Source organism: Calonectris borealis, chromosome 29 (genome assembly GCF_964195595.1).
Source record: "Calonectris borealis chromosome 29, bCalBor7.hap1.2, whole genome shotgun sequence".
Classification (NCBI taxonomy): domain Eukaryota; kingdom Metazoa; phylum Chordata; class Aves; order Procellariiformes; family Procellariidae; genus Calonectris; species Calonectris borealis.
Window position 1 is genome coordinate 3,834,725 of NC_134340.1, and position 13,615 is coordinate 3,848,339.

Consider the following 13,615-nt stretch of genomic DNA (forward strand, 5'->3'; position numbering starts at 1 on the left):
CTCTCGCTGGCATTGCATACAGCACAGGGGACACATCCAGCCAGTCCAGAGCGGTAACCCAAGAGAGCTGCTGACTCAAGACCCATGCCGTGCAGATCAAGAGGGATGCCTTACCTAGGATCACGTATCTCTGCGGCAATAAAGAATCAGAGACCCAGACCTTTGGAGAGAGGAGGACTGGAGACGAAAGTCGGTGAGACGCTGGTTTGCATCCACTGTTCTTGCACGTACGGCACCAACTGAACAGGGTTCCTCTCCCAAAGGCAGATCGCTATTTTTTCTGTTGGATTCTGATGCATTTCTTTTTTCTAAAGATGAGAACGTTGCAGCCGTATCAAAGAAAAAGAAACACACGGGGTGAAGACACGTTTAGAAAACCTCTCTGCCCCTCAAAGTCTTTCACCTTTTCCAAGGTGCTTTACACCTTTCTTCCAGTGTTACTACAGCAGACTTTTACTCAGGAACCCTACAGATTCAGAAATAATGGGCTCAAAGCCCGGATCCCAATTTTTAGCAGTCAGAAAATGTTGTTTGGTGGATTTGGGGCCCCTTGACCCAGCTGCTACCGAAGTCATGCAAGAGTGAAGCAAGGCAATAAGTCGGTTATCGGAGTGTTGTGACCAAGGTTTGAGATTTTTGAGCTAGAAATCGACCATGCCACGCTGTATTCTCCTCTCTCTGGATTAGTAATGTGCTAATTTCCAGCGCTGGGAGCCGCAGAGCGTCAGGTCTCTGACATTTCAGGCTACCGTTGCTATTTTTCCTTGTTGTCTTGGCACCTGTCGAGGATTCGATATAGCCAGTTCTGGACTTTGGACCAGCGTTGAGTTTCAGTGAGGAAAAATACCCCTTGGTATTCCTCTCCCTTGGGCCCAACTTTCTCTGTCACTGTCACAACGCTGTTCAAATCCAACCCAGACTGTGGGTTTGACTTGCAAAAGAGAATTAATAATGAAGATGCGGAACTGGCAGAAAGCCGTATGACTATATCGATGGGCAGGGGAACTACTAGCAGATGTACATAAATATAGAGGTGAGGCCAAATTAGATGTTTAATATATTTAAGAGGTTTAAGAAAAGCAGATAGAGTATATGATAAGAAATATTTTCCACATGCAAAGACTTTTTTTTTTTTAATAAAGAGGGCTCACATTAAAAACTTTGCCATTCCTGTCCCGTGGAGCCGTAAGAAGAGCCTTGCAAAGCCCTAGCCTTCTGGAGGCAAAGAATTAAGCTGGCAGACACGGGCAGGATTTGGGCATGCAGCTCAGGGAAAGAGAACTGCAGATCACCCAGGTACGGAGGATCTGCCGAGCTGTAAAGGGAGGGTTTACAATTCATGTTTCAGTATATCTGCAGTTTCTTTGGTCAGTTTTTTTTTCCTCTGGTTCTTCTGCCGAGGGCACAAAGAGTAAATATGGAAACGTTTCTTAGATATCTCAGCATGTTTCCTCCTCCGACATGCACTCAAAGCACATGGCGACTAGCGTGAGAGTTTCTCTGTTTCTTGTATGGTTAGCTCTCGCTAATCCCTGAAGGTTTTGACATTAAAGGTGTCTATTTTTGAAGTCCTCATTTCCTGTCATCTGTCTCTTTATTTCTTTGGTCGGCAGCAGCAGGTGAAGATAATAATATCTCGCCTTCCACCCACTGCTCCTTTTACTCTGGAGCACTTTGTGGTCTATATATACACGTACTGAATGAGGAGAGGAAGCCAGCCTCTACGCTCCACCACTTTGCAGGAGACTGCAGGTCCCCATGGGAGCAACATTCCCCGTAGGGATAAAATCCTCAGGAGCCCTGAAGAGGCTGCAAGGTTGATAGTGCTGGAGCTCCTTATAGAAACAGGATTGACTTGATCCAGTAATAAAAGGTAGCCACTTCCAGGGTGTGAAACAGCAGCTCTTTAACAGCACACAGCGATGCTACGCAACTGCCAGAAACAGTGTCACGGACACGCTGCAGGGACAGGTTTTATGATGCAGAATACAATTATCCTTTAGATTTTGGCCAACGGAGCCAATCAACAAGAATGCCATGGGGAAAGGGGGGCTTTCCTAATGGAGAGATGAGGATCTCGCTGGCTGATGACCCTTGCAGGTGAGCAGGCCCACACTTGCGCCCCAGATCCAGCCTCTTGGTACCTCCACAGTCATGAAATGGGGACAGAAGAGTCCCCAGGCCCCACCAGCAATGAGAAGGCGGTGGAGGTGATCCTGCACTAGCCCTGGGCACATGGGCACGGCAGGGAAGTGGCCCAGCACGTGGTCTTGTAGCATCACGCCAGCTCTGTCCCCACCGAGGAGTGTGGTGAGCGCCAACCCAGAGCTTTGCAGGAGGGCTCTTATTCCGACTCACTCTTTCCAACCTGCTCACTAACTTCCCAGCTGGGAAGGAGGCGATGAATTGGGCTGCAAGGGCTTTGCTCCCATGGAAAAGAAAAGCAGAGTTTCCTGGGTCTGCCTGTGAAAGGTGGATTCAAGACTCCTCACACATCATCCACCTGACAAACGCCAAAGCCCATGAGAATCATAGAGTATCTCAAGTTGGAAGGCACCCATAAGGACCATCGAGTCCAACTCCCTGCTCTTCGCAGGACTACCTAAAACTAAACCATCTGACTAAGAGCGTCACCCAGACGCCCCTTGAAGAGAGGACTTTGGCCAGAGCTCTCTGGAAAAGGTGAGCTGGACCTCCCTGAGCAGCTTGCGGAGGTCTGAAGCTCTGATTCTGGTTGGAGCAGGTATTGGGGAGACACAGCACGTCACAGCTAAGGCCACCACCTCCCTTACACGCAATGCAGATGCTTAAACTTGAGCTGCAGCCTGGCTAGGGTCCAGCAACGCGGAAGGAACGTGCACAGCGTTGAATGGGTTTGCGCCTGTTCTCCAAATTGTTCTGTACTCTGCATCCTCAACTTAATGATTGCCAAGGAAGCAAGACCTTTCGAAGACGTGCTACAGTCTGTAAGTAGAAGAGAGACCTTTCCACCCCTGACAGATTGCAGTCTGAAATAAAGAAGTGGAACGTAGGCGTGGATCCAAGCCCCACTGATGTCAACAAGAGTATTTCCATTGACGTCAGTAGACTTTGGATCGAGCCCTTAAGTTTCCTAGCATATGTCACCTGCTAAAAAAGACACCAGCGACACTGGCCAGCATTTTCAAAAGCGAGCCCAGTTTGGGCCGTTCTGCATCCAGATGCCCAACCTGGGTGGTTGGAGCAAGGGAATTCCCAGTCTGGATCAGACCTGGGGTTTGCGTACCCTGGTGGGCGGTTGTCAACAGCAGCCAGCACCAGGTCTCACAGGAAGGTGTGAGAAGTCTGAGATAATCTGCTTCTCTTGCACCCCGTCTCACCCTGATTTCTAGGAATTAGAGAAATGCCAAGGGGCATGAGGTGTAGTAGCCAAACCTGAATCTTCATTAGCAGCTGCTTCTACGTGTCATAAACCAGCCTGATCATCAGAGGTGGCCACGTTTGCCAGCTCCCAGTGTTGCAGTGAGGGCACAGAGTTGGAAGTCAGAGCTGCCAAGCCTCTAACCTGCAAACCAGAGCTCTCCAGATCAGGAGCAGGTCTTCAAAATGGCAGCAATGGTTTAAAAGCCGCCCGAATGTGCAGCTTTCCTCAGCGCGTTTCCTGTCAAATTCCGGCATGTTTTGTTAGCAAGATGTTCAGGCCAAGGCGAGAACTTCCTCCACGAAGTTCAGGGTTCGATTCGGCTTCCTCACGTTCGCAACGGCCAATGCCTTGAGCAGCGTCACCAGCAGGGAACAGGAACAGGGAAAGTGGCTGAAACGGGCACGTCTCGGTGTGGAACGCTTCCTCACATTCTTCCTCATTTGGCACGAAAAATAACCTCAAATCACAGAAAAAAAGAAATAAGCTGCCAGTGGCATTTGGGCAGCAGATGCACAGAAGCCAGATCTCTGGAGGTCCAACCCCCCCTTGTCCTCATGAAGTGGCAAACGCCACGGTTGTCAGCCTCTTACAGCCATTCCTTCTTCTCACAAATACACAAAGATTAACACTCATTCTCACCTTTACAAATACACAAGCGGCATGCTCAAAACACGAGAAATTGGCTCATAGCAGCCAAATTTAAACGCAGCTTCACTTGCCTCCTCTTAAACTTTGTACCTAGGACTGGGCAGGCCAAATACACCAGTATCATTACTCTAAAGTCTGTGTAATCCAACCAACCAGCCCGCATGGGTGGATGGAGGAAAATCACTCCTGTGTCATTCCTGGCAAGGCCTCTAGATGTCCACACAACCCAAAGTATGAGAAGACTTCGGCGGCGTCAGCAGCTCCACAGCCCAGGGGATGTCCATCCTCACCCCAAACACCGCGAAATGCTCCCGTCAAGGTTCCATCGTTTGGCCTCGTTGCCTGTGAGATCAGTGAGGGTGAAGGAGGTCTGGGAGGGGATTGCCCCCCCAGTTTTAGCCACCCAATCTGCTTCTCTCAATTAGGGATCTTGGTGTTTGGGGTGAGCATCTCCGGTGAGGATCCCCTTGCCCCCAGGCACACACACACGCGCCAGCAGGCTCAGAGTAGCTCTGGCTGCTGAAAAGTAAGAAATCTTCCTTATTTCTTTGCTCTCTCCAGCATCTGCGGCCCCGCTGGGGCCTTTCAAGGGACAATTGGATGGAGCAGAGATGGAAGCTCAGGAAATCTTTTGCTTTATGATACTTTTTCCTCCCTTCCTAACAACATATTTCAAACCCAACTGACACCAAAGGCAAAGAGGACCTAGTGGATTGGTTTGGCACAGAGATGAGCTGGATTTGTTCTTTTAGAAGATGAAAGCTCGGCTGACGGAGCCGAGAGCAGTGGGTTCCGCTGGCCCTGCCGTGCGCAGGGAGCCCAGGAGAGGTCATGCTGTCCCAGCCGGAGGAAAGAGCTGATGCAATGGAGCCTTCCTGCCCAGAGCAGATGATAGACATGGGACTTCCCAAACCCTGAATTCAAATTCCTTCTTATTTATGGATGACTGAGTTCAGTCTCCTGTCACAGGCTGTTGACACTTAGCTCTGGCTTTCCCCTTCCGCTGTTGCAAAAACACAATCTGGCCAGAAAAGAAGTGAAGAAATCCCACCATGGCAAAGAACCATCTGTCAGGGTGAGCTTTCGCATCGCACTCCTGGCAGGAGCTGGAAACTTGGGGCTCTGGGGAAAAAGTCCTCACGCCCGAGCCCTGAGATGACTTCTCCCTCTTCAGCAGGGATGGGGAAGGGGAAAAGGGGATCCCGATCTGTGCCACAAAGCATTTCAAAACAGGATGCAGCCTGCACAGCGCTACGAAGCACAGGCAGCGATGACACAAGCCATCGCTGTGGATGAAAAGCAGCAAAAAAAGCTGATTTTGGAAATGCCTAATGGGGATCTGCCCTGAGAGCTTTCCAACCCATTTCTGGTAGTTCGCTAGAAACACCTCTGTATTCCAGCCACCAGCTGTGCCCCCCTCAAGCCAGGCACCACAAACCTTAACATCCTCACCAAACGCTGTTGTTTTTATTTAGAAACTGAAACGGAGACGCTCCCCTTGCTTCACTGCCTGCTTTCAAACCTCGAAATCTCAGGCGGCCCTTTTGCTATTGAATCACTGCCGTGGCCACAGCCAAATGTGAGCAGTGAGAAGCCAAGCGTGGGACAGCGGTGGCTTTCCAGGATCCATCCAAGACCCACAGTCCCTCGTTTTCCAGCTGCAGTCACACGCACCCGATGCAATCAGCGTGGGATTTATTTCTTATTTTCCCTGTACATAAACAACCTCGCCAAAGGAAATGCCTCTTCCGCCCCGGCTCCCGCTCTCGACCGCACAACAGGCACACTCTGTCCTTTCGCTCCGGCCATTGTGAATCCCTTCGCGTCCCTCTCTTCCCCCCGCCCCCCGCCTCGAATTTGCTAGAAGCAACCATATATGGTGAAAAAATCAGAGAAAACAGCACTGAGAAGCTCCAGGGCTGCAGCCTCCGGCAGGCACCCACCAGCTCTCCCAGCAATTCAGGGGTGGCAGCCGGTTGTCTGACAGACGGGGCAAAGGACAGCCTGCCACGAGAGGAGCGGGGCTTCCCCAGGCAACGATGGGTAGCGGCTCCCGATAACCTAGATCAGGAAAAAAAAGGCTTTTATAAGCATCGGGTTTTTATTACAAGCAGGATTCAGATAGATGCTGAGAACAAGGGCAGTTTCCAGCAAAGCACAACGCGGCCGGCACGGAGTGCGGCGCTGCCCAGTTTCTGCCTTACCCAATTCCTTCTCCATAACCCAGGCAGCAGCCCCGGCTCTCAGTGAGTCACCTCAGGGCCTGGTTTCTTGCTCAGCCCAACCCTGCTGCTTTTGAACTGGGTTATCCCCAGCATATAACGTTAGTCATGCAGCTCTCCTTGCCGTCCCTCGCCCCCGGCCAGGCACACCGGGAGAGGACGAGGCCCTGGGCACTCTCCCCGTCCACCCTCAGCAGTAGCTTTGCTCTCAGTCAAGGCTGGGGGGATCCTCTAAGCACCACTGGGAAATGAGCTGAGAGGGGGGAGAATGCCTTAAAATAATTGTTTAGTGGGAGCAAGGAAGCCCCCAAGAGCTGGTCTCTGCCCAGAAATCCAAGTAGTTTCTCTCCCGATGTCCTTGTTTTTTGAAGGAGACGTGACATTTTGAAGCTTTTGTTTTTACAAGCTAAAATTCCTAAGCATTTCCAAAACCCTTGCTTAATCCAGGGTGCTGCTTGCGTGGGAAACCTTGTGAATCAAGAATCAGCCCTGAGGAAGTTACAGCTGCTTCTTCTTCTGTAGAAGGACCGGGGAGGCATTTCCAGCCAGATGGGGGTCAGGGGAGCAAAGGGCAAAAGCTGATTGACAGGTAAAGAGAAATTTGGAGAGGATTGGGGCCGTGGAACGTGCCTTGGACCATATCTTTGGCAAGTTCTTTGGCTTAGGACTCGATCGTCCTTTGACATTGCTGGAATGTGTTTTACTGTCCGAGAGCGAGCAGCCATGGCCTGGTTACATCTTCCTTGGAAAGACGGGCACCGAAGGAAACTGGAGAGGGAGAGCGTAAACACGGCTCCTAAGGGAATGCTGGGCGCAGATCCAAGCTGGGGTCTTTGGGATCAAATATCCCATAGCTGGCAAGGCTGGAAAGAGAGCTCTCCTCCTTTTGCCAAATTAGAACAAATCCACAATTCTTTGTTAATCCGGCACCTTTTTTCCTAGTGTGCCACGAGAGACAATGGGGCGAGCTTGCCGGGACCAGAAGCGGCAGGAAAAGGTGCAGTTCCTCCATTACGTACCTAATTGTGAAATAATTCTCTCACAGTAAGGAAATTTGTCCTGCAGTTTGGCGGGCGAACAGTTTATGCCCTACAGTTTATCTGGCCGGTTTATCGGTTTATACTAACAGGTGTGAATTAGCTCGGGGGGGGAGGAGAGGATGGCGGAGAAAGAAAAGCACGGTGCGTGCCAGAAACACACAGACAAACAAGCTCCAAAGGACAACGGAGACAACTTCTAACAAAAACACATCCCTTTTCCTCATTCGGGGTGGGGAGGTCTTGGAAGCCCCCGTTTTCCATTCCTGCTTTGTTGGGTGGCTCCAAAAATATTGTTTTCCCATTTCCTCCACTCCCCGTGTTTTCCTGAACTGTAAAAGCATTAACGGCTGTTAAAACCAAGGGCAAAATAGCCCCCGCCTGTCAGGGAGGAATGTATGCTCAGCAAAAATGATCCAGGAAGGAAAATTCAAGGGTTTTTCTGAGTCAAAAGCCTCCTTGGGGGACAACACAACCGTCCCCGCTCCCCAAATCCCAGCTGGAAAACAGGGACGAGGGTCCTGCCCCGAGCACGGTTTATAGGAAGGATGTCGTTCTTCACCCTCCCTTAGATCAAGGTAGACTTGTTGACGAAAAAAGTCCCCCGTTTTCTACGGCAAACAGCGAGAAACACCTAGACATTGCAGTCTTAAAAATAAACATGCGCCTCAGCTTTTCTCACCGGCTACTTTCTGTCCCCCCCGCCTCAAGACACTGGCTCGAAAGATCCCGAAGCGCGGGGGAGTGGGAGGGGGTGTCGCGCTTCCCTTTTAGCGATATGACGGCGCATCGAGAGGGCTATTTCTGGGAAGGACGCGTGGGAAGGGTCCCCGAAACACGGCGGGTGGGGAGGGGGCGTGGGTCCCCCATCGGGGGGTCGCGGGGGGCTGCAGAACCCTCCCCCCCATGTCACCCCAGAAGGATGGAGAGAAGCCCCCAGGGTCAGGCTTTGACCCCCTACTCCAAATCCGTCCTTTTTTACCTCAAATAATGTGGGGGGAAGGGGGGTACTACGGGGGGGGGCGCTGAGGAAACGCCTCAGGCGCCGGCTGGGGGGAGGCCGGGGGGGCTGCGGAAATGCCCCCAGGCTGCCCTGGGTGCGGGGGACTGAGGAAGGGGGAAGAAAGCACCCAGAGAGGTGAGGGGAGCACCAGAGGCCCCGCCAAGCCGCTCCCAGTTCACCCAGTACAGCAGGGCCCAGCCCAGTAAGTCCCAAACCGGGCACGGCACCCACCCTGAGGGGACTCTCCCCCTCCCTCATGGCTGAGAACATTACGTCCCGTTCTCCGCTCGCCATTGGCCACCGCCGCCGCCAGTTCTCGCTCCCCATTGGCCTGCCGCGCTGTCACTCCGTCCCCCTCACCGTCCCGTCCCCCCCCTCCTCTCCCCTGTACACGCTCGCCTCTCCTTCACACGCTGTCCACGCTCCGCACCCGGCGCGGTGATTGGTCGGCCGGGCTGTAAACAAGGTAGCGGCGGCCAATGGGAGCGCTGATCACGCGAGTAGCACGCCTGGCCACGCGCCCTCGGCGTGGCGCTGCTGGCATCAACAAGCGCGGGCGGGGGGAGGGCGGGGAGGCGGAGGCTATAAAAGGCCGCGGCCGGCGGGGGCCGCGCTCACAGCGTTGAGGGCAGCGAGCGGCGCGGACCGGCTGTGTCGCGGAGCAGCCCTGCCTCTCCTCTCCTAACTGTAGCAAGCGAAGGGTTAAATTGCCCTTTCTGACTAAAATCTGCCCGTTTTAGGGGATTTTTTTCCTCTTCAGGGGGAAAAAAAAACCGCAATTCTTGCCCTGTGCGGCCCCCTCGCTGCTTTCTCAGGAGCGTTTCCCCCCCGCTCACCTCAGCCATGGTGATGTTCAAGAAGGTGAAGACCTTCGTGATGGCCTTCAGCGAGCCTGAGAAGATCTACTGCAGCGGGGAGAAGGTGGCCGGGCGCGTGTTGGTGGAGGTGGCCGAGGTCACTCGCGTCAACGCCGTCAAGGTGTTGGCCTGCGGGGTGGCCAAAGTCAACTGGGCCAAGGGTCCCCAGCAGTGCAGGCAGGAGATGGAGTACCTGCGCTTCGAGGACGTCCTCACCCTGGAGGAACAGCCCACTGGTGAGGATTTGGGGCTGGGAGAAGGGAGTTGGGGGGGGCAGAAGGTGGTGGGGAGGAAAGGGCTTGCAAGCCGTCTGTTGAGCGGCAGCGGTTCCTGCTGGTTGGTCTCTCCGGAGGCTGGAGCCGGTCTCTGGTTGCGTCCCCTTGGGCTGCGCGTCGACTGGGCTGGTTCTGCGGTGAGGAGTCGCAGCGTTGTGCTGGTGTCGGGGCTCGGCACTGAGACGAAAGTGGGATTGGATGTTGTCTTGAGTCTTAGGGAGAAATAACCAAATTCATTGAAACCTGTGAACAGGCAGGGCTTGGCTGAGTCAAGTTCAAAGTTTGAAAGCTGAGGGCTGCTGAGCCCTAAGTAGAGCCTAAACCAAAAGCTGGATGAGCTGCCTAGAGAAGCCGTTGGGCGCTGGCGTGGCTGGCAGAACAGGCAGCGACGCTGTATGCCTGCGGGGAGCGAGTACTGGAGTTGGCCTTGGCCTTGGCTGGGCGTCAGGAGGTGCCGCGCACGGTCAGGGAGTGGCAAGTGCAGATCTCACCCGAGACAAGGAGTCTCTTCTCCCAGGCACGGAGAACTCCCTTCAGCAGCCTGCTAGTTAGGCTGGCTCCAGGGGAGGTGAGAGATAGGGACTTGGCAAAGCGTCCTGGGCGATATGAAGTCCTGGAGATAAAGAGGGAGCTAGGGAGAGAAGTGGGTGCTTGATACTCCCGCAAAGCGGAAGTGGGGTGTGGTGAGGAGAGGTAACAGGGACCGAAGCGCAGCGGGACGCGGTGTTCTGACTTCAGAGAGGGGTGTTGAAAGGAGGAGTGAGATGAAAGGAGCAGCACTGCCCTGCTTCGAGAAGACACCGGGTTCTTGGGCTGTTTGTGGGGGACAGGTGTAGGCGGCTCTTACCAAACAGCTGATGCAGCTCAAGCGTATGCAGTGCTTGACTTCATCGCTGCCTGCGTAAGCAGAACAGAGGATAATACTTAAGAAGAAACCCACGGAGCTGAAGCTAACATTTCCCTTCCCCCTTTTTTTTTCCCAGATGGGGATGGCTCTGTAATCCTGAGACCTGGGAACAAATACGAGTACAAATTTGGATTTGAGCTTCCCCAGGGGTGAGTATGAGATGAACGCTGCCTCTTAAAAGAAAATCAAATTGGATTGCTATGGAAAATCTCTTGCCTCAGATGTGTCTAACGAGTGTCTCTTTCCACAGGCCTCTGGGTACCACCTTCAAGGGGAAGTACGGCCGTGTGGACTATTGGGTGAAAGCCTTCCTGGAGCGCCCATCCTTCCCCACTCAGGAGATAAAGAAGCGCTTCGAGGTTATGGATCCTGTTGACGTGAACACTCCAGAATTGCTGGTAAGTGCTGCTTTACACCAAGAGGTTTGGGTGTCGGCAGGCGTTATGAGAGAGAAAAGCCCTTGGGCAGGGTCAGTCTGACCTCTGTCATTAAGACTCCCCTAATAGGCTTTATTGCTGAGCATGGATTAAATACTTAGTTCTTAAGAAGTCCTAGTTAATTCTAGAAATCTACACTGAGATGGGTAAAGCGAGGCACTTGTTCTGCTTTCACTTCGCTGCAAGACGCTTGAACCTCATGAGGAACTTGAAGCTTTTGTTGCAAAAACAAGAGGAAGGAAGGAGGAGCGGGATGGCAGCAGGAGGCAGGTTTCCTCTCAGTAACAACCTTGTCTCTCTACAGTCCCCAGTTGCTGCCAAGAAGGAGAAGAAGGTGTCCTGCATGTTCATTCCCGACGGACGCGTGTCGGTCAGCGCTCAAATCGACAGGAAAGGATTTTGTGAAGGTAAGAGCCTGTCTTCCTCTCTTGGTGGAGGGGAGAAAGGGGGCTGGTGGTGGTGGGACAGGCAGAGGGGGAGCGTCGGGGATGTTAAACGGCTAAAACAGGCTTCCCACAAGGAAAAAGTTCGGACCATCCTAAATACCAGACGTGGTTCCCTCCCCAGGTGACGAGATCTGCATCAACGCCGACTTCGAGAACACTTGCTCCCGCATCGTGGTGCCCAAAGCGGCCATCATCGCCAAGCACACCTACCTGGCCAACGGGCAGACCAAGGTGTTCACCCAAAAACTCTCCTGCGTCCGAGGCAACCACATCATCTCGGGCATGTCCGAGTCCTGGCGGGGCAAAACCATCCGCGTCAAGAAGCTCAAACCGTCCATCTTGGGCTGCAACATCCTGCGCGTGGAGTATTTCCTGCAGGTGAGCGGCTGGGATTGCCCGTGCTCTTCCTCGCTTGGTCAGTGGGTGCACTTTGTCTCCTCTTGGTTCCCGACATCCCTTAAAAATCCGGTTCTTTCCCTTGCAGATCTACGTCAGTGTCCCAGGCTCCAAGAAAATCATCTTGGAGTTGCCCCTCGTCATCGGCAGCCGCTCGGGCATCGGTAGCCGCAGCTCCAGCATGGCCAGTCAGACCAGCTCCGAAATGAGCTGGGTGGATTTGAACCTCCCCGATGCCCCAGAAGGTGAGCGGATTGTGGTGGCCGCGAGGGCTCACCGCTGTGACCCCCCACAAGTTTGGGGGGCTAGGAGGGGTTACGGTGCGGGGAACACAGGAGATCACAAAGAGCTCACCGGTCCCTCCGTCCCTTGCAGCACCCCCGTGCTACCTGGACATCGTTCCCGAAGACCACCGCCTGGAGAGCCCCACCACTCCCCTCCTGGATGATCCCGAAAGCTTTGACAGCCCCATCTTCATGTACGCTCCAGAGTTCAAGTTCATGCCGCCGCCCACCTACACGGAGGTGAGAAGCCGCGGAGGGGCTGCCCTGGGTGAGGGTGGCAGGGTAGAGGAGATGGGTGGGCTTTAGTCTGGAGACGAAACCTCTAAATGGCCTCTTTGCTTCCTCCCCCCCCGCAGGTGGACCCCTGCATCGCGAACAACAATGTGCAGTGAGTAAAAAATTACTCGCCCGCTTTTTTCCGGACTTTGAATCCGCCGTGATGGACACCTGGCAGCGGCGCGGAGCTGCGAGAGCCCTGCGCCAGGAGGAGCGGCCGCTGGCGGGGCGCGCGGCTCCCGGCGAGGCGAGCGCCGAGGAGGTGGTGAAGCGTCTTGAGTCTTTGTGTTCCCTCGTGTGCCGGCAAACCCTGCTGTGGCTCAGGGCTGGTTTTGGACCTCGCTTACAGCCAAAGTCTTCCAAAAAAAAAAAAAACCCAAACTACCAAGGTGCTTACGTAGAAACCAGCAGGAGAATCTCGAGGTGGAGCCGGGGAGGTGTAAAGGCCTCAAACGCCTCGGATTCCAGCCTAAAAAGACTTTAAAAACAGGCGTTATGTCAGAAATTGCCATCACGATGCCTTCAATCCGATACGCCGTCCTCGGGGACGGACGCGACCTGTTCGTACGCGTTGGTTTCGTGTGCGAGAACGCACCCGAGCGTGCAAAGATTGTAACCGTTTTCTGACGGCAGGGTTGTTGCTCTTAAGCTAAAGGCCTTTAATTCCAGGCGTCCTGCTGCCGCGCGAGCGCTCCCTCTCCCCGCCTCGCGCCAGGGCGAGGTGGAGACGGAGAGCGATGCGCAGCGGCTGCGTCCGGCCCCTTCGGACAGCACCGACCCCGCGCCGAGGAGGCGGCCGGGGCCCAGAGCGCTGCCGGGGCTCGGTGGCTCGCTGGAATTCCACTGGGAAGCTGGGCCCCGTGTCCGAGCCGGTTTGTGTTCCGTGATTTGGTACCCGTAGTGTGGAGCTCGGGGTGTGTTCTCCCAACCCGCTAAACCTGCGGAAGCCAGCGCTCCCGCGGGATGGGAAGAGTCACCGGAGCGCCCTGCGTGCTCCTGGTTTCTGTCGGTAACCGCCGCGCTGGCCTCCCCCAGTCACCGCTTCCCGGTGCCGCTGGCCTTGGCAGGACGGCGGAGGCCGACGGGATCCCGTGGGACACGGGAGCGAGCGCTGCTCCCGTCCCAGCAGAATTCCTCACCCGTTCCCTCTCGCACAAGCTGTCCTGACCAAAGCTTCACCGGGCGGCGCCGATCCCGGCGGAACCGAACCCCATCCCGGCCCGGGGCTGGCTCTTCCCAGCGCGTTGGGTTCACCTGAAGGGAGACGAGCTCGTAAATCCGGCGTGAATCACTCCTTTTGTACAGTTTTGTATTTGGTTTTTGGGGGGAGGGAGGGGAAAAGAACGACCGGTCTCTATTTTGTATCACTGATGCTCCGTACGCCCCTGTGGGGTGGTGTTTTTAATAAAGATGTAAGATGGTGA

General features: G+C 54.3%; 1 protein-coding gene across 1 annotated transcript; it reads left to right on the top strand.

The window, feature by feature from the left end:
• Nucleotides 1-8,852: 8,852 nt before the first annotated feature.
• Nucleotides 8,853-13,615, top strand: TXNIP (thioredoxin interacting protein). The gene is made up of 8 exons (XM_075176200.1): nucleotides 8,853-9,406; nucleotides 10,429-10,501; nucleotides 10,603-10,750; nucleotides 11,094-11,196; nucleotides 11,357-11,613; nucleotides 11,720-11,876; nucleotides 12,007-12,155; nucleotides 12,272-13,615. The coding sequence occupies exons 1-8, from the start codon at nucleotides 9,157-9,159 to the stop codon at nucleotides 12,305-12,307; spliced, it is 1,173 nt and encodes a 390-aa protein (XP_075032301.1). The 5' UTR covers nucleotides 8,853-9,156; the 3' UTR covers nucleotides 12,308-13,615.

Excerpts from the sequence above, each read along its gene's own strand:
- TXNIP (XM_075176200.1), top strand. The coding sequence starts at position 9,157 with ATGGTGATGTTCAAGAAGGTGAAGACCTTCGTGATGGCCTTCAGCGAG. Across the intron at positions 10,751-11,093 it reads TGAACACTCCAGAATTGCTG|TCCCCAGTTGCTGCCAAGAA; the intron begins GTAAGTGCTGCT and ends GTCTCTCTACAG. Across the intron at positions 11,614-11,719 it reads GCGTGGAGTATTTCCTGCAG|ATCTACGTCAGTGTCCCAGG; the intron begins GTGAGCGGCTGG and ends TTTCCCTTGCAG.